This window comes from Pinus tabuliformis, chromosome 3_1 (genome assembly GCF_031772625.1).
Source record: "Pinus tabuliformis cultivar Carrire ecotype Pingquan chromosome 3_1, CPIR1, whole genome shotgun sequence".
Taxonomy (NCBI): Eukaryota; Viridiplantae; Streptophyta; class Pinopsida; order Pinales; family Pinaceae; genus Pinus; species Pinus tabuliformis.
In genome coordinates this window covers 45,212,581-45,237,051 of record NC_142301.1, presented here as the reverse complement: position 1 = coordinate 45,237,051, position 24,471 = coordinate 45,212,581, and the positions used below count along the sequence as shown (strand labels likewise).

At 36.1% G+C, this 24,471-nt stretch overlaps 1 protein-coding gene across 1 annotated transcript; it reads left to right on the top strand.

Annotated features, from left to right (window-relative positions):
• Nucleotides 1–7,718: 7,718 nt before the first annotated feature.
• LOC149185688 (tubulin alpha-1 chain) lies at nt 7,719–11,208 on the top strand. Its single transcript, XM_089410776.1, has 5 exons — nt 7,719–8,056; nt 8,170–8,384; nt 8,519–8,718; nt 10,084–10,592; nt 10,690–11,208. Exons 1-5 carry the CDS (start codon nt 7,944–7,946, stop codon nt 11,000–11,002), a joined length of 1,350 nt encoding a protein of 449 aa, XP_089266902.1. The 5' UTR covers nt 7,719–7,943; the 3' UTR covers nt 11,003–11,208.
• Nucleotides 11,209–24,471: the final 13,263 nt, after the last annotated feature.

Below are 24,471 nucleotides of genomic sequence, written 5' to 3'. Positions count from 1 at the left end.
TATTATTGAGAAACAATGGAAAACCCTAAACATCCAAAAACATAACCCTAGGAGATGAAACGCCAAAAATATGGGCCCTGTTGGAGTAAATTGGTACATCAATTTCCTGGGGTCGCAACTTTGGCATATGATCTCTGTTTGACGTGCATGACACTTCATTATAAAGATCTATTTGAGGACTAAAACTTTCGACTACAAACGTGAATCACTTTATCTCACGTTTGCCTGTTTTCCAAAAAAACATCATTTAGGGCCTCAAAATGGCTTCGGAAGTTCAAGACCCAAAAAACTGCAAAAAGTATTAAATTGTGCTACAATTATGGAAACTAGAAGAAATAATGGTACAATGGTAGGGGTCCAAGTGGAATAGGTAGGTGGCCACCAATATCCACTTGGATCAACAAACTAAGCGATAAATTAACAGTGTTATACTAGCATATACAGTGCGCGACAATTTGCAAGTTCATACAAACACTAGATTGATAATTAAATCAATAGTTCCTCAATTATTTGATAAGTAATTAAAAGGTAGTTGAAGATTCTATTAGTTGGATGAAATTAAAGGAATGATCAACTATATCTTCGTGGATGTAACCCAAATTGGGTGAACAACATATATTGGTGTCTCCTTTGTATTGTTTCAGTTTATGTTTGATTTTCACACTCATTTTGGTTGTATTACACTATGAGTTTATTCCTAACATCTTCATTATTATGAGTGATCATTTTCAAAAGTACAAGAAGACATTATCTAATGTCCTTTATAAATTGAGATGAAAATAGAGGCACTTTCCATCTAAACTTTTAAAAAATGATACAAAAACCTAAAAATAGTAAATAATATAATTTAGTTAATGATTAAGTGATTGAATGAAATATCTCTTAAAATAAAAAGAGAAACATAACCAAACATAACATTTTAATTCTCCCTTTCTCTACATGTATATAATTTTATATTTAAAAAATGAATTATTTATAAAACTTATTTTTTTTCTCCAACATTCATGTTTTCTAACTCTATATCCACTTCTCATTTTAAGATCACACTCAATAATGACAAATGATAAGATTCCTAAGTTCTCATATCAATCACTTCCCCAAAGACTACCACTATAAAAACCAATAATAGCAAATGCTAAAATTTATAAATTCTCATATCAACTACTCCCTCCAAATTATCATTATAAAAATCAGTAATGACAAATACTAAAATCCATAGATTCTGAGAATCCTCCATATTTATAGAGCATTGAAACTGCATAACAAAACTTGTAAAGTCAATAAAAACAAACTTGCTTACTGATGGCAAATTCTATGATTCATATATTCTTATAATTTTCAATATTGATAGTATTGAAATTGCCTAATAAATTTGAAAGGTAATAAAAACAAACTTGTTAAAAAAAATAAATAATAAAAACAAACTTGTTAAAAAAATTGATGTTGTTTTTTTTTAATAGTTAAAATATTTAAATAATTGAATATTTTGGTACTAGCCATATAAAGAATTGGTATAAATAAACTTTATGTAATTATTATAATCTTATTTAATTATTTATATTTTGATTTTTTAATTAAAATTTAATAATCTAATTTAATTATGATTTTTTATTAATTAAATCATATTTTAAAATACATAAATAAATTTAATACTCAAAAAGATTATACCAACTATAAAACTCAACCAACCTAAAATACACTTGCATTTCGATTCCCATTTTGTAATTCCATTGAAATTGCAATTATACGCAAATAAAATAGGGAGGAAGATAGGACAAGTATAAACACTATTATTGAGATTGAACATGACCCATTCCCATTTCATTATAACAATTTGTTTACACTGACATGCCACTCATAAGGTCACCCCACATATGGAAATTGGTGCCTTAATCTATAATTTATAGTTATATGCCATGCCATACTCAAATTTGTATAGTTGTGTTCTTCTAGTCTTGGGAAAGCAACCACACAAAATGACAAAATTAATTCAAATTCAACACCTGGCAATCCACTTTTCTCATGAGATGAGAATCATTGTTTAATAGACTACCAACCAAACAGTGGACCTTGCATATTTTGTACCTCAAGTTGCACAATGGTTTTTTTTTTAAATTTATTTATGTAAGTTCATGGTTTTCTCAAAGAGGATTAAAAATAAAATAAAATTGTATAATAAAATTTTATTTTAATATTTATATAAACTATTATTTTTATTATTATAAAAACATGTACTTTAAAATTTAAAAAGTCAAATTCCCAATAATAAATTTCAACATAAAGTTTTATTAAAAGAACAATACCATATAAATTTTTTTTTTTTATAAAATATTTAAACATAGATATTTAAAAATAAAATTTAGAAGTTTCATTGCTTCACTTTTGTGGTATTTTATAAGTTTCAACAAGAAGTTTTATTAAGAAAACAATACCCTACAATTTTTTTAAATTTTTAAAAAATAAAAAATTTAAACATAAATATTTAAAAATAAAATTAGAAATTCAGTTGATTCACTTTTGTATATAATTTTTTAAATATTATTTTGAAAATAATATTAAAGTTTAATATATTATTTATGACATTGAATTTATGTAAAAATTATAATACTCTTTTCCACCATTAAAACAAAATCTAATAGACAACAACAATTAATTTTGTAACATAAATAACATTTAAAAAAATAAATCCAATATCTATAAGAATGATACTTTGATAACAAATGTGTTATTTCCTTTTTAACATGTTTTACTTTCAAAAATTTAAGACACCACTTTACATTTCATGGTTTAGGAAAGTCATAATAACTTTGGAAGTTTAATTTTCACCATGTTTAATTATAGAAATGGCATTTAGTTTGCTTTTCTTTATAAACTTTATTGGTATTGGAGATGTTAAATATTATCATTACCATAAACTTATATAACTACAAACCAAAATACTAATTTTGTATTTTGTGATGAGTAGAGTTGTTTTTCTAAGAAAAAATTATAGCAGAATTCGCCTTTTTTATTAGAATATTTAAATGAAGGACCAACAACCACAATATGATCTGGTAACCCCAAATTACTTGACTAGATTTAAACTTATAATTTATAATCTTATTGTTGACAACATGGCTTCGGTAGATGATTCAAAGTGATTATGCATTTTACAATAACTTAATATATCACTAATACTGTAGATACCTGAACAATAACATACAAAAAACTACAAACAATAACGAGAGAAATCGATACTAATTGATAGCAAGAATATTAAGGAGATTGAGGAGTCCATTCAAGGATAGACCAACTTGAATTTTCTTCGTAAATCAGTGCTTGCCCCATCATCGCATAATGAAGCTTCAAAATCTCTCCTTTTTTTGTTTCTTATTATTGGAATTTTATCTCCTTACATGTGAGTTCTAGCAGGTTGAACTATGTCTTGCTTAATTCGAAATATCATTGACCTTAGCTTCTATCTTAGTTGGTTTGAAAGGAGGGTTTAGCTTAAAGGATGAGTTATTGTTTCTTGTGCTCAACTTAACATGTTATAGAAATGTTACATCCAACTAAAATAATGGTATATTTTTTCTTCTTCATGATAATCAATAATCATAACATGTAAATTTAAGAATAATTGTAATGTATAATTCTAAATCAATAAAATGAGTGTATAATAATAATATTAATAATCAAAGTTAGCAAAGTAATATGTGAAATGTCTTTAATGATCACAAATGAATGATTTTTAGTTGAGGTTAAACGTAGTTTAGAGTTCATGAAATATTTGACTTCTTGAATAGCCGCTTCTTGCATTTACTCCCTAAACCAATAGTCTCTGCTCCTGCTATCTGCCTCTGATTGGCTCATATGACCCCTTTGTAGTCCACTCTAGGTGGGGGGGGGCGCCGCCCCCTTTCGTCTGACCCCGCAACCACAACTTTCCTGTCCCTCATCTCCTTACTGAGTCCTCCTCATGATCGCCTCTCTATATCCAAGTTTGTAAAACGTTTGGATTCCATCTCTGAAATTGATCTACCCCCCTCCGTCCCTCACATGGCAACTCTCTCCCTTGTTGAGCTAGGTCTAGTATAGTAGTTTACCGACCTCCAACCCTCTCCAAAAGTGGTGCACAAATGGATAGAATGAAACTGGTCTCCAAAAATCAAGGGGCAAATCTTTGCCTAATTCTGCGGAAGAGGATACTACACCTTCTATTTCAAATCCAAGGAAGACAAAGTTTTAATCCTTAAGAATGTGTCATACTTCATGGATTTGAGAGGCCTTTATTTGAATAGATGGACTCCAGACTTTGATCCAAAGCTTGACATTCCTAATGCTGTGCTGGTTTGGGTTTGTCTCCCTCAGCTTCCACTTCATTGTTGGGGAGATGACTAAGTAAGAACCATAGGGAATGCAATCGAAAAATATATAGATCAGAGCGAGCGAAAGGAGAACAATGCGTGCATAAAGATATCAATGGACTTCCTAAAATAGTGAAGCTCAAGGTTGATAACTGGTCACACATATAGTAATTAGACTATGAATAGCTACTCTTTAAATGTAAAGTATATTACAAATATGATGGTTTTGCCAATATATGTTCAAAGCAAATCTGTAAGAGAACTTCAAGAGCCCGGAGAGAAACAATGGGAAACAATTAAACGTAAAAACGATAACCCAACAAAAATCCAAATCAAAATAGACCATCTAAATGTCGTCTATTGTTCACTTGGAGTTGCGTGATCTACATATAAATATAGCCTTACTTTATTCACACATTGTAGATAACCTTACTTTATGCGTACATTGTAGAATTAGAATGTTGCTTGGAGCCACTTTGTACTATTGTGTCGACTTACTTCATTATCATGTGGTTTGTTATATCTATAATAACATTTAAATACTAACATTATTGTTTGAAAAAATATTAAACTTTAATCTAAATAATCAATATTTATCCATATTTTTATTATAAATCTAAAAAAAACTCGAAGATCAATAATTTACATTAATATAAATAATATGCACTTTATATTCCCACATGAATGATGTATGTAACATAACATTGATAAAACAAAAAAAACATACTAACCATAATAACAAAAAAGTGTTATAAGAAAAAACTTATCATAATAAAATAAAATGTATATATTAATAATAATACATATTTAAGTTGATATTTTTTATATTAAATTATACAGTTTTATGAATAGATTAATTTGTGTTATATTAACGTTCAAGATATTTGTGATGCAAAATAAGTTATTATTATAATTAAAAATTAAATTCCCAATTATAAATATGTTAAGAATTTAATATAATTTTAAATATAAACATTTATTATTATCTAAATTTCAAAAAATAATATAATTGATTGAAATTATTTAATATTTAATTAAAATTTCAAAAAATTTATTATTTTACATTTTTAATGTAATCTAAATCTATTATAATTTGAAAGTTCAATTATTTTTTATTTAAAATATTAAAATATAAAAGAACTAATAAATTTGTAAATATAAACTTTTTATATCTCATAAGTCAATTATAATAAAGATTTTTGAAAACATAATTTATTTATGTGATGATGATGGTGGTTAATGTCCATTGAAACTAAATTTTGGTCTATGAGACTTAAAGAAATGAATTATTATTTAGTTTGAATTAAGATTTTATTCTTATGCTTAAAAAGCTTGGAGAGAAGCCTCCCGAGCTTACTATAATTTCGACATCGTAAAACACTAGGAAGGTCAGTGTTGCAACAAATATTATGAAACTAAGATCTAATGTGGTTGTATGCGGGGCACTCTAAGAGGAAGTGATTTTCATCATCGATGTTCATATTCTCACAAAGATGACAGATCCTTTTGATCCACGATGTTTTAGGAACTGCCTAACAATCTGTTTCACTATGGAGCTCATGATATTTTGTTATAATCTTGGCTATATTAATTTTCTTCTTTGAGCTAGTTAAAACAGAGAGATACTTTTGATCTTCTAGGTTGGGGTCGATGACCTCCTTATAATATCTTAATTTTCTTTTCGCTGCTAAATCTTTCTCACACCACATTTTTTCTTTGAACTTAGAAGTAACAATATTTTTAATGTTATTAATGTTTTGCAATGCAACATTCTCGTCGATCTCCCAATGGTTGGCCCTGGTGTCTTTATACCAACCTCGTTTGAGCCTTAGGTGGTTTTCGCTAAAATTTAAAGCTAGCTTAGGAAGTCTATAATCTCTTATGCTATTGAGTTTGTGCTTGTACAATAGAAGCCTAGTCATAGCTAGGCTCTCGATAGGGGAAAGACCCACTTCTATAAGGAGAATATGATAGGGTGTATTGCTTTTAATTTTGAGGTTATATGTTATAAAACGCTTTTGGATTTGCTCAATCTTTCTCCAGGATTCTCTAGAGATGCTGCAACCCCAAACCTCACATCCATATAAGATAACACGAGTGACTAAAGTTTCAAAGATGAACTTCTTTCTATCCCACATTACGAGGTTTGCCATTTTACAATTATTTTCAAGACCAAAATACGTTTTCCACCCCCCATTAATCCTTTTCTCAATGCTATAATTCCACTTGAGCTTGTGATGAATATCAATTCCTAGTTACTTGTAAGAAGACACTTCCTCCAAGTTATTATTGTCATACATAAAATTAGTGTAAGTATCTTTCTTGGATTTGATAATCATAACTTTTGTTTTGTGAGTGTTAACAATCATATGCATGGTAGAGCAGAAATCCTTAAGAAGTCTAAATTGCTTATCAAGATGATAGGCACCTTGCGAGAAGAACAATATCATCACCATAGAGAAGAAGGATGATTACTATCCCACCTAAAATAAAATATCTAAATTTATTTATAAATTGAAAAATATAATTTTAATAATTAATTTTAAAAAATAACATTGATTAAAATATAAAAGAATTAATAAAATTATAAATATAAATTTTTTATATTGCATAATCCAATTATAATAAAGTTTTTTAAAAACATAATCTATTTATGTACGATTATGTAAAAAAACTAAATTTATTTATAAATTGGAAAATATAATTTTAATAATTAATTTTAAACAATAATATTTATTTGAGAATGGAGGATTCTGTGCTTGTGATTATTAACACAAAAGTAAATAATAAATAATTATTAAAAAAATTCAAATCATATAACATTTAGAATTCTTCTGCAATTATCCCTAAGTTTTAGGCCATTAATAAATATAATTTTCAATTTAATAATTTAACATCAAATACTATTGACATCATTAAGTATTTGAGTATATACGGACTCTGCAGGAATCCAATATACTCAACGGTGTGTTTTTTTAAATGTCATTTGACAACGGCCCAAAAAAAGAAACTGTAGGTAAATCCAGCGAGGTGGTATTCATGGACAAAGTAATTCCCCCCTCTTTTCACAGCTCTAGAAATTCAAAATTCAAATTGTAAGAAGTTCAACTAAATACCAAATGCAGATATCTTCCGAGAAATTGCTCCGAACTTACCACCAACCCTTGCCAGGCTATCCGGGCAAGCCAAGCAAATTATGTGTTGCCATGCCTAACTGGCAGTGAGGCAAATTGTGCCCCTGCCTCCCATAGATTGCAAAAACAACTGAACTTGAAAGGATAATAATTGATGAAAGGGCCCACACCCAAAACGGAATCCAAACATCGCTCCAATATAGCGGAATGCTTTTAGGGGAAATTTCGAAATCCACTGATAAACTATCGAGCCATCTAAGTGTGGAGAAGCGAGGCAGCGCAGCTTCTAGATGACCTTAGTTGATAATATATATACCCGCCTGCTTCTATTTCCATCTTGGAATTAGAATTTCTGCATAATCGTTTCTTCGACGATTTCAAATCTATTTCAAATCGGCTTACTGGCTCTGATTCCGAGCGGAAATTCGAGATCTCGTATTGGTTTTGTTTGAATTCGAAGGAAATGAGAGAAATTATCAGCATTCACATTGGTCAAGCGGGGATTCAGGTCGGGAATTCGTGCTGGGAGCTCTACTGTCTCGAGCATGGAATCCAGCCCGATGGTATGATGCCCAGGTGAGATTCGATCCGGTGCTCATCGTTTAAAGGGTTTTTTTTTTTTTTTTGTCTTTTGTTACAGATTCCTGAAACGAGCGTGGGCTTTGGTTTGTTTTTATTTTTTTCTTCAGCGATACGTCTGTGGGTGTTGGAGACGATGCGTTCAACACTTTTTTCAGTGAGACAGGAGCTGGCAAACACGTGCCGAGAGCTGTGTTCGTAGATCTGGAACCCACGGTCATTGACGAGGTTCGAACAGGGGCTTACCGCCAGCTCTTCCATCCTGAACAGTTGATCTCGGGCAAAGAAGACGCCGCCAACAACTTCGCTCGCGGCCATTACACTGGTAAAGCTTATAACCCTAACTCTGCCGATTCAAGAACCATTTGACCTAACGGTCATATGGGTACGAGCTAGACGGCCTGGCCTTTAGGTAGATGCATTTGCTGATCGAGTTCTTTATTTTGGGGGGACTTGCAGTGGGGAAGGAGATTGTGGACCTCTGTCTAGATCGGGTGAGGAAGCTGGCCGATAACTGCACGGGTTTACAGGGTTTTTTGGTTTTTAATGCTGTTGGAGGTGGGACAGGATCTGGTCTAGGTTCCTTGCTTTTGGAACGACTTTCTGTTGACTATGGCAAGAAATCAAAGCTTGGATTCACGATTTATCCTTCGCCTCAGGTGCATTAAACTATCCTTTCCAGCAGTTAGTTTAGGCATATAGTCAAACCTCTTTTTTTGTAAATGGTTTCTGCACTTTCAGGGTTTTGCTTTCTTTTGTGTATCAAGTCTGACTGTCACATGAGCAAAGGCTCTTGAAGTGTCTGGATAGGGTATTTACTTGTACAAGGGGTTTTGACGTTATTGGATAAGGTGTTAGTGCTTTCCGATGGTTTGCATGGTATCGTTGTATGAACTAGCCCAAACCTATCTAAAACGGGTCTGGTGTACACCTCCAAGTTATTAAACTGTTGGTTGGTATCTAGAGTTTGAATGTTTGATGTGTCCATTATTTCTGTGAATTCGATATATGAGTCTGTAAACCCTATCTGTGTTAACTACAGATATTCGTCTATAAACCTGGGTGTGAAATGCATCTCAAGGTTGGGAAGCTTGGGGTTCCATACGGGGAGGCCCAATATTTGTTAAGTCTGCCATTTGTGTGGATGATATGGGCCTTTGCCATTTGCGTGAACGACATAGGCTTCCCTAGCGTCATTATTCAATGCAACATTTTAGATTTAATTCACTGTTACAACTCATATGAGTTGATGGATCTGCATCTTTACCTGGGCCGTAGAACGCACCTTGTGATAGATCTGCATCTTCACCTGGGCCGTAGAATGCACCTTGTGATGGATCGGCATCTTCTCCTGTGTTGTAGGGTGCAGCTTTTTTCTCCTGTTGTAAGAAATCACATTTGGAATGTCTCGTTTCGACCGCATCATTCTTTTTATGTGCTGCCTCCCCATAGTTTACATCTTTATGATAGGGCCCATTCTCTACTTTAAAAAGGAATTTGTTCTTTTTAGTTGCTCAAAATTTTGCCGATCTATATTGGATGAGTTATGCGGTCTTGTGCTGGATGCATGCCCAATGCTTTCAAGCATTTCCAAGTAGTTGCAGGAAGTTTGCAGGCCCCAAAATGTCTCCAATCTATAGTGATTTACTCTTTTTTAAAATGTACAATTTGTTGTTGTTGTTGTTTTTTTTTTTGTCTTCTTAAAGGTCCCCTTATAATAACAAGGCACATTAGACTGGAAATAGTAGCTTCAGTCTGCTGTATGTTGCTGCCAAAATCAAGGATACCCGTTATGAACTCTTGCATAACTCATTAAATTTGCAGCTCATTAGTAGTTGCTGGAGAGAGTTGCTTCCAGTGTTAAATGTTTAGCTAGAAAAAAGTGTCGTACACAATCTTGTATTTTGTAATATATGAATAAATAATGAAAATTTCTGAATAAATCATGAACATGGAGTTTTGGATATTCAAATATAGATAGTGATGGGCTTGCCTTTTTTTGTTTTGTTTTTTGTTAAAATCAGGTTTCTACTGCAGTTGTGGAGCCCTACAACAGTGTCCTTTCAACACATTCTTTGCTTGAACACACAGATGTTGCAGTTCTTTTAGACAATGAAGCCATATATGACATTTGTAGAAGATCTTTGGATATTGAGAGGCCAACTTATACCAACTTGAATAGGTTGATCTCTCAGATCATATCCTCCCTGACAACATCTCTCAGGTTTGATGGGGCCATTAATGTGGATGTGACAGAGTTTCAGACCAATCTTGTACCATATCCTCGAATTCATTTTATGCTTTCTTCCTATGCTCCAGTAATCTCTGCAGAGAAAGCCTATCACGAGCAACTATCTGTTCCTGAGATTACAAATGCAGTGTTTGAACCCTCAAGCATGATGGCCAAGTGTGATCCAAGGCATGGGAAATACATGGCTTGCTGTCTCATGTACCGGGGGGATGTTGTGCCAAAAGATGTGAATGCAGCAGTAGCAACCATCAAGACTAAGCGGACTGTTCAGTTTGTAGACTGGTAGGTGAAAATTTCCATTTGTTTTCACTTTGAGGCCTCACTAGACCTACGAAGTTTGTTCCTCTGTTTCTTACAATGTGTCATTGGTGGTTATCAGGTGTCCCACAGGTTTCAAATGTGGCATCAATTACCAACCACCCACAGTGGTGCCTGGGGGAGACCTTGCCAAGGTGCAACGTGCCGTGTGCATGATCAGCAACAATACTGCTGTGGCTGAAGTCTTTTCTCGGATTGACCACAAGTTTGATTTGATGTATGCTAAACGTGCATTTGTCCATTGGTATGTTGGTGAGGGTATGGAAGAGGGTGAATTCTCTGAGGCTCGTGAAGATCTGGCTGCCTTGGAGAAGGATTATGAAGAAGTTGGGGCAGAGGCTTCTGATGAAGCTGATGATGGAGAAGAATACTAAACTTCTCTTTGCTCTGGTTCTTCTATTGGTTGAATTGGAATAAACTGTAAGAGTGGCTTGTATTGCCTTGTTCTATTTTGTAATTTTCTATTCTCTGATTCCAGTGTGCAGTGCTCACTGCACAAATTTTTATTTGTTAATATGTGCATGGCAGCAGGATTATGTTTTATCTAAAGTGTAGGATCAATCCAACAAATTATGCTTCAGTCTGTTGTGTGAAATCATAGTCTTCCACTTGTAGCTCACATCATTTTTTCTTGCATCCAAAAATTAAGTTGTGACAAAATGGAAACAGAGTCTTGACTTTGGTTCCATTCTCTCAGATATGATTAATCTTCTCCAGTTGCCAGGTTTATGTACCATGTACAGATATACTGATACACCAAAAAGGCATCAAACGTTTATAGTTGGCATACAGCCAGTAATGTGCAAGCATAAATGAGGTAAGCAAAATTGGACACATCCCTTTCTCTTTAGTATGCTACCACTTAACTGGCAATGATATTACTATCATGAGTCATGACTGCGTCACTGCATGCATTTTTGCAATGAGTTCTAAAGCAAAGATATAAAAATTGCCATAGTGCACACATGGGGACAATTCATGGTCACAGTTATGGCATTATCATTCCGATGAATTGCTCATACTCATAAACTGCAAGCACATACAAGATGGAAGAAACGAGAATTCTTACAAGATTTATAATACCTTTGGAGATCTGTTTATACCTCAAGTACACACAAAAGGAAACAAATGAAAGCTCTACAAGGTTCGTAATACCTTTGCAGATGTATTTATAAATTTCATTACAAATTCAGGTATTAATTACGTTTATTTATCTTAATTTCATAGTAGAATGGGAATTTGTTCCCAGTGTTCCTGAATTGCTGGGGGCAGCTCTAGGAGCGTCAGGAATGCTACAAGAGCTTCTAGATGGAATCGATCTGCTTCCAATGGGGTTCTTAGTCCATTTTGGTGATCAGAAACTCCCAAAGGTTCCTGCCTTCTATGGGAGTTTCTATTTCCCCGATAAGATGGGAACCTTTGGGTATTCCCAATAACATGTGCCCAAGACGAACAGTCATTTGCCCTCATTTCATGCACTGTTGGTGCTCTTAGGGCCCACAAACTGTCAGTGATTCCTTGAGAGCATTTTTATAATAAGAAAATCCCTAATCAAAACTTATCAATATGCCATTCGTGAAAATGCACTGTTATTTGGCATTTGCATTCAGAATTTCTGGATTTCCCTTTGTGCTTGGAGAGCTGTGATTCGCAAATCTTTGAAGTCTTCCAGGCTTGTACAGTTTCAAAATTGTGAGAGCTTAGGCTGAGGAGTGCTTGTTTCTAGCTTATTTTGAGGAATTTATAATTCAGAATCCAGATGTTTCTGAAATGGAAAGCGTATAATATCAATACAACACGGTATGTTTAGATGAGCAGACTAATAGCAATATTTGTAAGCTGTTCCATGTTTATTCAATTATTCCAGTTTGAAATTCATATGCCAATCAAAGATAAAAGTATAAGGTCAAGTCTGGTAAGAATTGCTTTTATGCATCTTGGACATCATGATTGCCAGCTTTCCAAACTGATGAAATTTATTTTTCTTTGAGTTTAGTTCTGTTTATGTTTGAATAGTTGAGTGCCAAAGGCAAAGTGGAGATATGATTGGATTTTAAAAATTTGATTGTTGATTCTGAATTTGCTGGAATTTCTGTCCAGAGTGATACAGATAACAGCTCCCTTGCAATCCCTGTTTATGCTTGCGATAATTTTCAGATCTGGTCACTGTAGAGTGCTCACTGGTATTATTATTTGAAATATTACTTTTTGCATTGCTCGTCCCTTGTATTGTATTTATACATTGTTTTTCCATCAGCATATCGCCATCTTGTATCTATCTTATTGTCCTATTCAATTTCAATATATAGAGTCAAATTCTTGGCCATATATGATGCCAAGCGGTATTAGAATTTAAAGCCATCATTTGAAGTTTGCTCCCATGCACACTGCGTGGAGCTTGGCATTTTCTATTGCTTCTTTATCCTTGCCTGCTTTCTTGGTGTTATTTTTCTGTCATATGGAAAAAAGAGATCTTCAATGCCACTTCTCTTTACCGCTAGGCTTTCATTTTTGTTTGCTCCTTTGTCCTTTTGTGTCCTTTCTTTGTATTTTTCTAACTGGTTATGTGTGGTGGGTTCCTTAAGCAACTGAATACTGGATTGTATTGAATGCTGTGTGTTTTTATTATTTATTTTTTCTTTGGTGACTCGAAGTTGTCATACTTCATTATTGTTTTTAACTTCATTCATTTTTGGGTTCCCCAATTTCGTGGATTGTGTAACAGCTACATTTTATAATTAAATAAATAAATGGTATGTCGCTTCATTTAATCGTGAATGGTATACCTAGTTTTATCGTATGGTAATGTTCTTTTTCAAATTTTGTAGGTTTCCCTCTTTTTCACTTTATATATATTTTCCTGTAAATTTGTTCGTTACTTGTAAGTTCTGGTTGTCTTGGACGCTTGTGTCAGCAATCCCTAGACTTGCACAACAGAGCTAGAGAGGTTGTCTGTTGGGTCCAGCTAATGATCACTAATTACACTGTCCTGTTATCGGGCTTAGCTCATGACTTATAATTAAAATGTGTCTTGCATACATTTATTAAGTCTAACTTATTGTCAATCAATAGATGCATCACTTTCCGTCGGATTCAGACAATATTACAGTATGCATCTTTCCTGTCAGCTCTTAGAACTCGTATGAAAAATGCATAGTAGATACAAGACGTCGGATTCAGACAATATTACAGTATGCATCTTTCCTGTCAGCTCTTAGAACTCGTATGAAAAATGCATAGTAGATACAAGAAGATTGCACAAGGACGTAATTTGTCATGTCACTATGACCTAGCTCACTGTTGAATTGCGTGCACACCTACATACACAGACAAGATGGAGTATATGGCAATTCTTACGGGTGTAGCATGGTTATTGAATCTTCCCGTGGAGGATCCTGATTCCAATCCGGTTCCCAGTTGGCATTATGTTTTGTTCTGTTTGAATGTGTTGGAGGATCTGCTCGAGATCCATGTCTGGGTTGCTGGAAGCGTTTAATCGACAGATCCTTCAAAGACCATTTTGGAGAAAAAATACAAAATAATAAAATGAAAGGTCTGGCACCCTAAAACCCTCGTGTCTGCAAATAAATTAGCCCCACCCCAAATCCTAAAATACGTTGTTTTTAGGTGTGCAGTATGCATTTCCAAGTTTGTAACCACTGATGTCAAGTAATATTTGGAGATCTGGATGTTTCTGGGTCTTCTATTTAGATGAAATATGTATAGCTGTTTTCCATATCTGGACACCCAAAATAACCAGAGGACCTGTTCTGTAGAGCATTGTTTTAAGATCTGGCCGGCTCGGAACCGACTCGGCCGAGTTGGTCTGAGCCGGGAAAAAAATTTCAACCCGGCAGAAAATTAGGTTCAGTCGGCCGAGTTATGACTGACTTGGCCAAGTCATAGCATGACTCGGCCGAGTCAGTCATAACTCGGCCGATTCGGCTGGGTAGCAACAGTGGCCAGTGAACCATAAAAACATGCCTTTTTTTGATTTTTTTAGATTTTTCTAAGTGTGGGGGACTCCAAAGGGGTTTATGAATTAGTTTGCTGGTCTTAGGGGTCCATTTCCCTCTCCCAAACCCTAGTATTTGATCATATTGCCCTACTAAGGCTATGTTATTCATGGTAATGTTAAATTCTTAAAAGTAAAAGTGACATTCTCCTTAATCTTCATTTTCATCCGGATGAAAATGGAGATTAAGGAGAATGTCTTTTTTACTTAAATTTTTAAAATTACCATGAAATGACTCTGGATGTTTGAGAGTGGTTCCGGCCTCATTGGATTTTATATGGAGAAAGTAGAATTTTAGATTTCATTCAAAATTCAGCAGAGTTATCAGTTTTTTAGGATTTCAGGATTGGGGGATTGCAATGTTCCATTGAATTTTGTCATGTATTAGGGTATGGAATTTGTATTTAATCAAGAGCACCAATCCTCTATGTGCCTTGATGTTAGTGACATTGGTTGTTGAACTCCTCTAGGATTCGCTCCCAAACCTGGAGCTTCCGAAAATGTCGCCCTTGCTCCCGTTTTTGCTCCCGCTCCCAAGTAACACTGAGCTAGAGGATGTTGTCAACTCTAGCAGTAGCCAGTAGTACTGGTCACAGACTTTTGCTGTAGAGGCCATTTCTAGCGTCCTTGGTTATGTGTTTTTGTTTTGATCTCTATATCATCATCGTGTATGTATTGGACAGTGCACTGGGTGCCATTTAATATAATGGATATATTCATGAGCCTACTTTGATCATATGTTGTCTTCTATCTATATTCTAATGCTGTGTGTTTGGAAACATGAATGAAAATCTTTAAAATTATGTGTTTTTATAAAAAATAAATATTTAATGTATTTTTTACAACGACCGAGTCATTGAAATTGAGCCGGCCGAGTCCATACCGAGTCGGAGTCGGAGTCGAGTCGGAGTTTTAAAACATTGCTGTAGAGCTATGTATAAGTTCTATTTTTAGCAATGTAGACCTCTGTATAGGTTCATTTTAAAGCATTGGTGCTTCTCTTGGTAGAGGCTGAACACACAATTAGCTCTAGTAACAAATGCTTGGGATTATGTTTTATTTATTTATTTAATCTGACTTCTGACATCCCCAGCTTATTATAACAATTACATGCCCTGCCCCATAGAATTGATACATTTATCAATTCTATATTTCTAACTTTATTAAGGTAGAATAATGTGGAGTCTGTCATTCACCATTGTTATGCATGCTGCCCATCTTTTTCCAGGTTCCTAAAATTTTAGGGTTGTTAAGACTTCATTTGAAATTTGCTCACCAACTTCTAATTCTTCCCTTTCCCTCCTTTCTAGGTTCCTAAAATTTTAGGGTTGTTAAGACTTCATTTGAAATTTGCTCACCAACTTCTAATTCTTCCCTTTCCCTCCTTTCTGAAATCTTTGTATTTAGCATTCTCATACCGTCAACTGGTTACTTGCTACTTTTCAGTCTTGGATTTACCATGATTAATTTCTTTAGTTTGTTTTTGTTTAAGCTTACTGTACAAGTTTCTCCTCACCACTAAACTTGTCCTCATTTCTCCTCGCCAGTAAAGTCGTCCTCCTTTGTCTCTTGTCCTCATTTCTCCTCACGCCATTAAAGTCGTCCTTGTCTTATTGGAAAATCTCTTGCTGTTCTAAAATTTGACTTATTTGTCTCAATTTCCTTTGAGTTTGCTGATAATGGTGTGTACGAATTGGCCTTTGATTCCGTAAGCTTACTATTCAATTTTCTCCTCGCCATTTAGCTTGATCCTAGTCCACATCTTATTTGAAGTTCCCTTGCTGTAATTCATGCCGTTAGTTTAAGTTTGGAAAGAATGGTGTATGACCCAAAGTGCTTGAACACATTGAAAGAACGCCCAGTATGTTTAGTTTACACTTCGAATCCTGGAATTTATATTGGAGGCCTTGGTCCAGCTTTTCTAAAGCAGCTAGCCAGAGGAATTTTTCTCTTCCAAAATACCGACTAATGCCAATGAATGCACGCTTGGCATGAAATCATATTCTCAATACGAGAAAAAAAAACTAAACTATTTGTAGTGAGCGGATTGTGCTGTCGCTGACCAAGCATGCCTCACACTACGCATCCGGGTTGACGATTGTTGGACATCGGATAAGCCAATGCTCCCTGTGTGTTTCGTGACATGGATTAACTACCTCTCGTGGATCATTATCTCTGGCGATGCGATCATTGACTAACACTTGTGGGTTTTGGTCTAACGACAATCATGATTCCCAACAAGTGGCATTAGATTGTAGATCACAAGTTTGATATACACCCCACTCGCGTTGGGGGTGAGATTGTTGGACATTGGATAAACCAATGTTCCCTATGTGTTTTGTGACATGGACTAACCTCCCCTTGTGGATCCTTATCTTCGGCAATGCGATTGTTGACTAACACTTGTGGGTTTTGGTCTAAAGGCAATCGGGATTCCCAACCAGACTTACCAGGCAAATGCTTTTTACAAAACAAATAAGAAATATGTGTGTTGACAAAAACACTTGACTGGTGAGAAATAGAAAATATGATTCTCTGACAAAGATACTGAAAACTACACAGATGGAGCCAAAATGGGCAGTCTTTTACATTCCAGTATATTCATTGAACACGAGATATATTGCTAATTTAGATCACTAGTTGGGTATGAGAGAATTCCTATAATCATATTTTACATTCCAGTATATTAATTGAACAAGAGATATATTGCTAATTTAAATCACTAGTTGGGTCTGAGGGAATTCCTATAATAAGCCGTCTCTGGCATTGAAGGTGTCAAATCTTGTGGTGCGCTGACTTTCTAGTTGTTATAATGCTGTGTTGCCCCTTTCCATGATGAGAAACTGACTTACTTCATTAGTCACCTTCTTTGTTGAGGCCATTCCAGTAACCGTAACTTTGGCATCCAAGGCGTTAAACCATGTTTTTTTGGATTATGATGACCATGAGATTAGCTGACCTTAGGTTGCCCTAATGCTGATCACCTTCCATGACGAGGATAGGTGATGTGCTGGCCTTAAGTTCTTCTGATGCTGATCACTTTCCTTGACGAGGATAGGTGTTGTGCTGGTCTTAAAGTTCTCATAACATTGGGATGCCACCTAGGGTTGAGATGTCACCTTCCAGCTGTTTTTGGCTATTAAGCTGATTTCTTTATTAAGATTTCAATTCTCATATTTTTAATAATAATAATAATTATAATTTAAAATTTGATCAATGAAATCTTCTTTTGTGATGTTTTCCCCTGATAATAATAATAGCAAGAATAATTTAAAATTTGATGTATGAAATCTTGTTTTGTAATTTTCCCCGATGATGTTTTTTCTGTAATGATTTGTAAGGTTTAATATATGAAGGCGATGTGTTTTCTGTAATGATTTTTATGGTTTAATATATGAAGGCGAATACATTTTATTTGGATTCTTTTATGTTTTCACTTAATGATGAGGGATGCTTATTTGGTACATGATCCGGAAAAATGTACCAGTACATTATATAAATTAGTGTTTTTTTCATATGAAAAATAGAGATTTTTTTGTAATGATTTTTAATTTATGAAGGTGTATACTTTTTATTTAAATGTTTTTCATATATATATGTATATTATCTTAAATATTAAATTGGTATATATTTCTTAATTAAATTTAAACATATGCTCATTAGTAAAATTCCAACTGGCCAGTAAAAGTAGAATAAAAAAGTATGTGTTATCTTGGAATTCTAAAATATCATAATTATGACTATTAATATTTATTTATATGATAATATGGATTGAGAATATATATATTTCATATTTTTATATAAAAAATATTTATATTGATAGTTTATTTTGAAATAACATTTTTAGAATTTTAACTTAACTATTAAGGATGGTGGTGATTTAGATAATGAGAGTTAAGATTGAGATTTATCTAAATTTCATAAATAATTGTACCCTTTTAAAATTTTCAATTTAATTTAAAAAACACCATGTTCATAAGTGCCATAAACTTTTATGGTTTATTGTTGCTTTGCTATGTTTTTTTGTCTTACATTATTTTATTATTATTATTATTTAATCTACCTAATTTGTAACTAGAGATATCGACAATTTGGTTGGGCTTGTACTCACATGAGATGGGATCGATTTTGATCACTACCACTATACCTTTGGGGCATACAACTTGACCCCCTCTCCATAGATTGAGTTATTTTTATGGGATTTGAACTTTGGATCTCTTAGTTTACACAATGCTTTGATATCATGATGATCACCAATTGAGTTGTACACAAAGATTCTCCCTCCCTATATATATAATTAACGACAACAAAAAAATAATACATTATTATAAGTTAATTAGTTTTTGTGAATTTTGTTGTTTGGCACTGTGAGAAGTATTATGGAGTAAGGAAGCTCCCCTTCAAAGCTTACAAGATGGTATACCCCTTTGTTAAATATTATTGAACAATGTAGAATGAAATGGTGTCCATCAACCTTTACCAATGATTAATTTATGTAGTGCTAGCTTTATGTATAATTTTTTTCCCCTGGGAAAAAATCGTAATTTCCATTAAGTATTAAGAAATTACATTTTGCAGATGCCGAAGCATATTCATATGGAGGCAGCCTTGCCTGTCGAGTTCATAAAAACTGTAGATCTAGAGAGAGTAAAATCAAGATGTCTCCACGCAGGGAGCATTTCCAAAAAACATAGTATGTCTATCAGTGGTAAAAAATGTGACTGTGCTCTTCGCAGAGAGCAATATATATGCTGAATATAAACAATAAGATTTGAACTGAACTCATGTCTAGCCAGTGTCTATGTACATGCTATAAACAAAAGTTAAACTGATAATATATGGGCTTTATAGCCCATCGTCCATCTGATCGTCAAAAGGTCTGTGGTAGTGCTGGTAGTATGTGCCGTCGATTTCCTCTTGGATCAACCAGTCTTCGCCTTCTCTGTGCGCGGCCTCTTTGGAGAGCTGGTCGGCGACGGTGTTCTGTTCCCTGTAAACGTGATGGCAGACAAAAGATTCAAAGGAAGTAGTCAATCTCTTTGCTTCATCAAGTATGTGTCTCAAAGAAAATGCATGACAATGAGATGCATCATTCAGCCAATTGCAAACAATTTTAGAGTCTCCAAATAGCTGTAGGTGTCTGCAATGTTTATGGATAGCAAAGTGAATGATATGTTTGGCCGTGCATAGTTCGGCATAATTATTAGTGCCTCTACCGAGATTGATTTGAAGCTTGAAGCAATGCCTTTCATTTAGATGGAGAATAGCACCACCCCCGCAGCCCTCTTCTTGGGCAGAGCCATCGAAAAAAGCCCAAGGAATTGATTTATCGATGGGCACAGGTCTGATGATACGAGGCGGGGCGGGGGGATTCTCTTCAGGTAGCATGTTATAATCAGCAACCGTATGGAGGATTATAGATGTCCAGTGAGGGACTTTGAGGTTGAAGATTGCCTGATTTCGTGCGATCCAAACGGCCCAGCAGGCCAGCAGAGGCAGGTTAATAGATTTCCCTGTGTGATCAAGGCACCAGTTATTCCATGCTTCAGGAAGGTTATTACCATGCCATTCTTTCAAAAGCGGGATTTGTGTGGAGAGAGATTGCCAGAGATGAAGAGATGAGCTGCAGGATAGAAACAAATGTTCAGTGCTTTCTTCTGCGTTATGACATAAGTGGCAGCGAAAAGGTCCATAGAAGGACCTCTTCATGAGATTGGTGCCTGTAGGAATTTTGTCAAATAAAATGTTCCACATCAATAATCTCGTCCGGGGAGCTGCCTTAAGCTTCCAGAGCGCTTTCCAGGTGGGTTGTATGTCTGGGGGTCTATAAGGTTCCATGAGCCTTAGATATCCTAGCTTTGGAGTGTAAACACCGTGCTTGGCGAACGCCCAGATGATCTCGTCAGGTCCTTCAACTTTATTTATAATTTTATTAAAACCTTCATAATATATATATATATATATATATATATATATAAAGTTTGCATTACCTCAAAATTTTAAAATATATCCCAATCAACGTAGTTCATATATATATAATAATTTTATTAAAACCTTCATATATATATATATAAAGTTTGCATTACCTCAAAATTTTAAAATATATTTCAATCAACATAGTTCATATATATATAAGGTTTGCATTACCAAAAAATTTCAAAAACATAATCTCAATCAACATAATTCATATTGTTATGGATCTCAATTTGCCATGAGGGAAACCATATCTATTGATCGATGATTTAATAGCAAGTATCAAAACTAAGTGTCCATTGCGGAAAACAAGTACTATCATAGATTGAGTTACATAGAGAAACAAAATATCTAAATCTCGGCATATCATGTGATCAAGAGTTTGAAGAGGTTACTAGAGCAGGGTCTTGGGCGCTTGTACCATCTAGGGCAAAAGGATTGTGTTCACATTGAAGATGACTTTCAAAGTGAGCCAGTTGAGCTTTCAAACTAGCCAAACATGAAAACTGAGATTCTTGCACTCACTTAATTTTGTTCATTGAAGAGATATGCCATTTCGATATTTGTGCTTTTATTTCAATACTACCCAAAAGAGTTCATTTGCCAATGGAGGGTTCATTTGCCAATGGAGGGTGATAGAGTTCAGATACTAGCTCCTTCACCTAGTGTGACTAGCATTAGGAACTCAGTTGACTACTTCCTCAAGTTTTTCAAAGTTGGAGTATGCATGATGGTCATTAGTGGTGAGGGTATGAAACTAACGAATTTCTACGCGGATGTTAGGAAGAGTGACAAAGTGAAAGATGGTTGTGGCTTCTTGGGCGTGGGCTTGACCTAGGTTCAGAAGTGATTTAGTCAAACAAATCCCAAAATTACCGGCCCTTTCGACAACAATCCGCGGTGTAGTATGGAAGGGTGTTGGAACCAGGTTTTCGCACCCTAGGGATGTCTTGATGAGGTTTAAGAAGTTCGTGAACTCAACCTGTGTTCTTGCGCTGCTCTGCGCAGCCGTCTGACCTTTGCAACTTGTGCGACTACTTTTGCACAACTCTGTAAAAAGTGCAAAGAGATGCTATTTAGATCTTTTACTTTACTATGCTATTATTATAGATCTTGACTTAATTGTGTGTATCCAATATTTTTATTAACCATTCAACATTCATAACCAGTGCGCGCAATCATGAAACTATAACGAGATGCATAAATACAACATAAACATAAACACGGGTCTATGAGCAGATGCACAATATTTCAGAATCAACTTATCTTTTATTAATCCTCTGTTTCGATACAATCACACCTTCGCCTTGTGCACTCAGCTGCAGGCCTCTATGCACACAGCTGCGGACACTACTAGGCCTCTGTGCACACAACTGCAAAGATTCTTCCTACTATTACAACCCAAGACTCGGACTTACAGACTCAGAGTGAATTTTTCATTCAAAACCCATATTACTTCTTTTAGCTAAAAATTGTTTTTTACACTTAGAGCCTCGCTCTATTTATACAATCCCATGGTTCGCGGACCATGGGTACGCCGACACATTCTATATTAAATTACATTATTTTAGGGCGGACAACTCTAGACTCTCGTGCTCCGTGGCCGCATTTTGTGGGGTCTTTACATTACAATGACCAAAACTTAGGCCTTAAGCCTCAAAACCATGCTATGGGGGGATTTGCTGCCCAACAGGCCCCCAACACAATCATCGTGACTCGTCCCGAGTCACTCGACTGGTGTGGTGATCTTCGCGCGGAGTCCATCCAACAACCTCTGCGCTTCGCTTACGTCTGCAACACTCTTTCGCTGTATCAGTTGTACGCGACTCTCTGATGCCTCGTTGTCAGGGGCAATCCCTTGCCTGAGTGCATAAATGTCCTGCATCTGTGCCAATGTTCCTTTGATCTCGGCGGTGACCATGAATGCTTCCTCGAGCCAAGGCTGGATGTATGCTTTAAGCATTGTCTCTTTTTGAAGCGCGACGTCCACCTATTCCTTTAGAGCCTGGGCCTCCCTCATCTTGGCCAGTCGCTGAGTAAGGGTGATCGTCTGTGCGGTCCCTCGGACATTGTCATAGGCCCGCTGCAACTCCCCGCGCTTCTGTCTCTACATGCTGTAGCGTTGGGTCTTCCTGCAGTGAAGTGAGGGTGAAGAGTGATTGATCTAACAAGTCCGTGCAATCCTGTATGGCTTGCTCTATGGCTTCCAACCCCCATTGAATGGCGTGTTGGTGCTGTTCTCTGACTTCCGGGGGTGTAGCGGGCTGCGCCTTCAGCAGTAGTTCCGCGATCTGCAGGTTGAGGTCGAGCTAGATCCTCGTTGCTTCCTCCTTTGCCTTGCAGAATCCACTAGCCAATTTGTGGATCCGCATACCTACTGGTAAGTCTGTTGCAATCTTTAGCTCGAGGACGTGGCGACATGCTTCATCGACGATTTGCTCCAACTGCTGAGTCTGCGCTACCGCTTCATTGCGTTGGAGACTCAGTTGCTTGATGTTGATTCGCTGTTCACTGAGCAGCTGTACTACGCGTCCTTCTCTAGCGTAGAGCTCTGTCGTTGCTCCGTCATGCAGCTGGTATAATATCTCTTGCAGAAGGGCTGCCAAGTTGAGGCCAAGTCCCTTGAGTCGGCCTACCATGGCTTGGTCCTTCGTGTTGTCTGCTGTCAGTGCTCCTTCCGGCAGCGCGATGGTATTAGCCATTTTGGCCTGCAACAAATTGCTCTGTTGTTGATGTACCCGTAGCCCCGTAACCGGCTACTGTTCCCTGTTGTGGGGGCCGCACCTGAAGTTCCTGGAGTTGCGCCCTGAGCACCCCAACACATTCTGCTACTCTGTCATTGCTTCCTGGAGCGCCTCCCTGGTGACCTCGCGAACTGTGTCGTCGATGTCGTATAGGTCACCCTCAGTCAGTGTAATAGGTTCCCCATCTAGTTTGGAAGCCTTGGTCTTTTTCGGGGCCCTGTCTGTTCCGTACTGTGCGATCGCTTTAGCTGTGTTGATGATGTGTGTGGGTCCGCGCCTGCTGTCGTGTCATCTGTCCCTTGTCCTATGGTCGGGTCCGGGCCTCTTCCTTCCTGCGTCATGGTTGCCTCAGATGCTGGTGCTGCTGTTGCCTTTTTTGCGGCGGCGTTTGCTGCCTTATGGGAAGCCCGTACTTCTGCAGCTAGCTGTTCGTTCCGCTTCTGTTGTGCTAGCAGCTTGGCGGCATCCTTCTGTTTTTGAATCGCCGTTTCATAACGTGCCGCCAGATCTGGTGTGTGCCATTCTGGTGGGAGATTGTTGGGTGTGGAGCCTGATTATCTTTTGTATTCAAAGTTATTGCCACATTGGACCCCATTTTGAAATAAGGCGGCAAAGCTGCCTGTAAAATATTCGCTATAGGGGGGGTCCAGGGGGGGGCAGCGCCCGCGAAGCTAAGAATAGATGTAAAATTGCCTTGTAAAAGTATAGTAATTTCTAGTCAATCTGGGCCGTTCATTAGGCGGATGATCTCACGGTAGAACTTATGCTTAGTTTAGGGTTTTTTCCCTAGAAGGAAACCCCTCTCTTTGTATGAGGGCATTGTATTTGAGGCTGTGTAATAGATGTGTATTCTCTGAGCGAGAAGCAGAGAGGTGAGACTGTGAGAGAAAACAGAGGATATTACAACGGATCTACTGTAGGTTGTGTCCCTTCATTTTGATGGATAATAGAAAGGAAGGACCAGCTGTTCAGGGTGGACATAGCCCAAACCGGGTGAACCACGTATATCTGTGTCTCTCTTGTTTTATTCATTTTTTGTGTTTATATTTCTGCAATATTTTATGTGTTCCATTGCTCTGTAATATATAATTTTCTAACACGAGGGATATTG

Excerpts from the sequence above, each read along its gene's own strand:
- LOC149185688 (XM_089410776.1), top strand. The coding sequence starts at position 7,944 with ATGAGAGAAATTATCAGCATTCACATTGGTCAAGCGGGGATTCAGGTC. Across the intron at positions 8,385-8,518 it reads CGCTCGCGGCCATTACACTG|TGGGGAAGGAGATTGTGGAC; the intron begins GTAAAGCTTATA and ends GGGGACTTGCAG. Across the intron at positions 10,593-10,689 it reads ACTGTTCAGTTTGTAGACTG|GTGTCCCACAGGTTTCAAAT; the intron begins GTAGGTGAAAAT and ends GGTGGTTATCAG.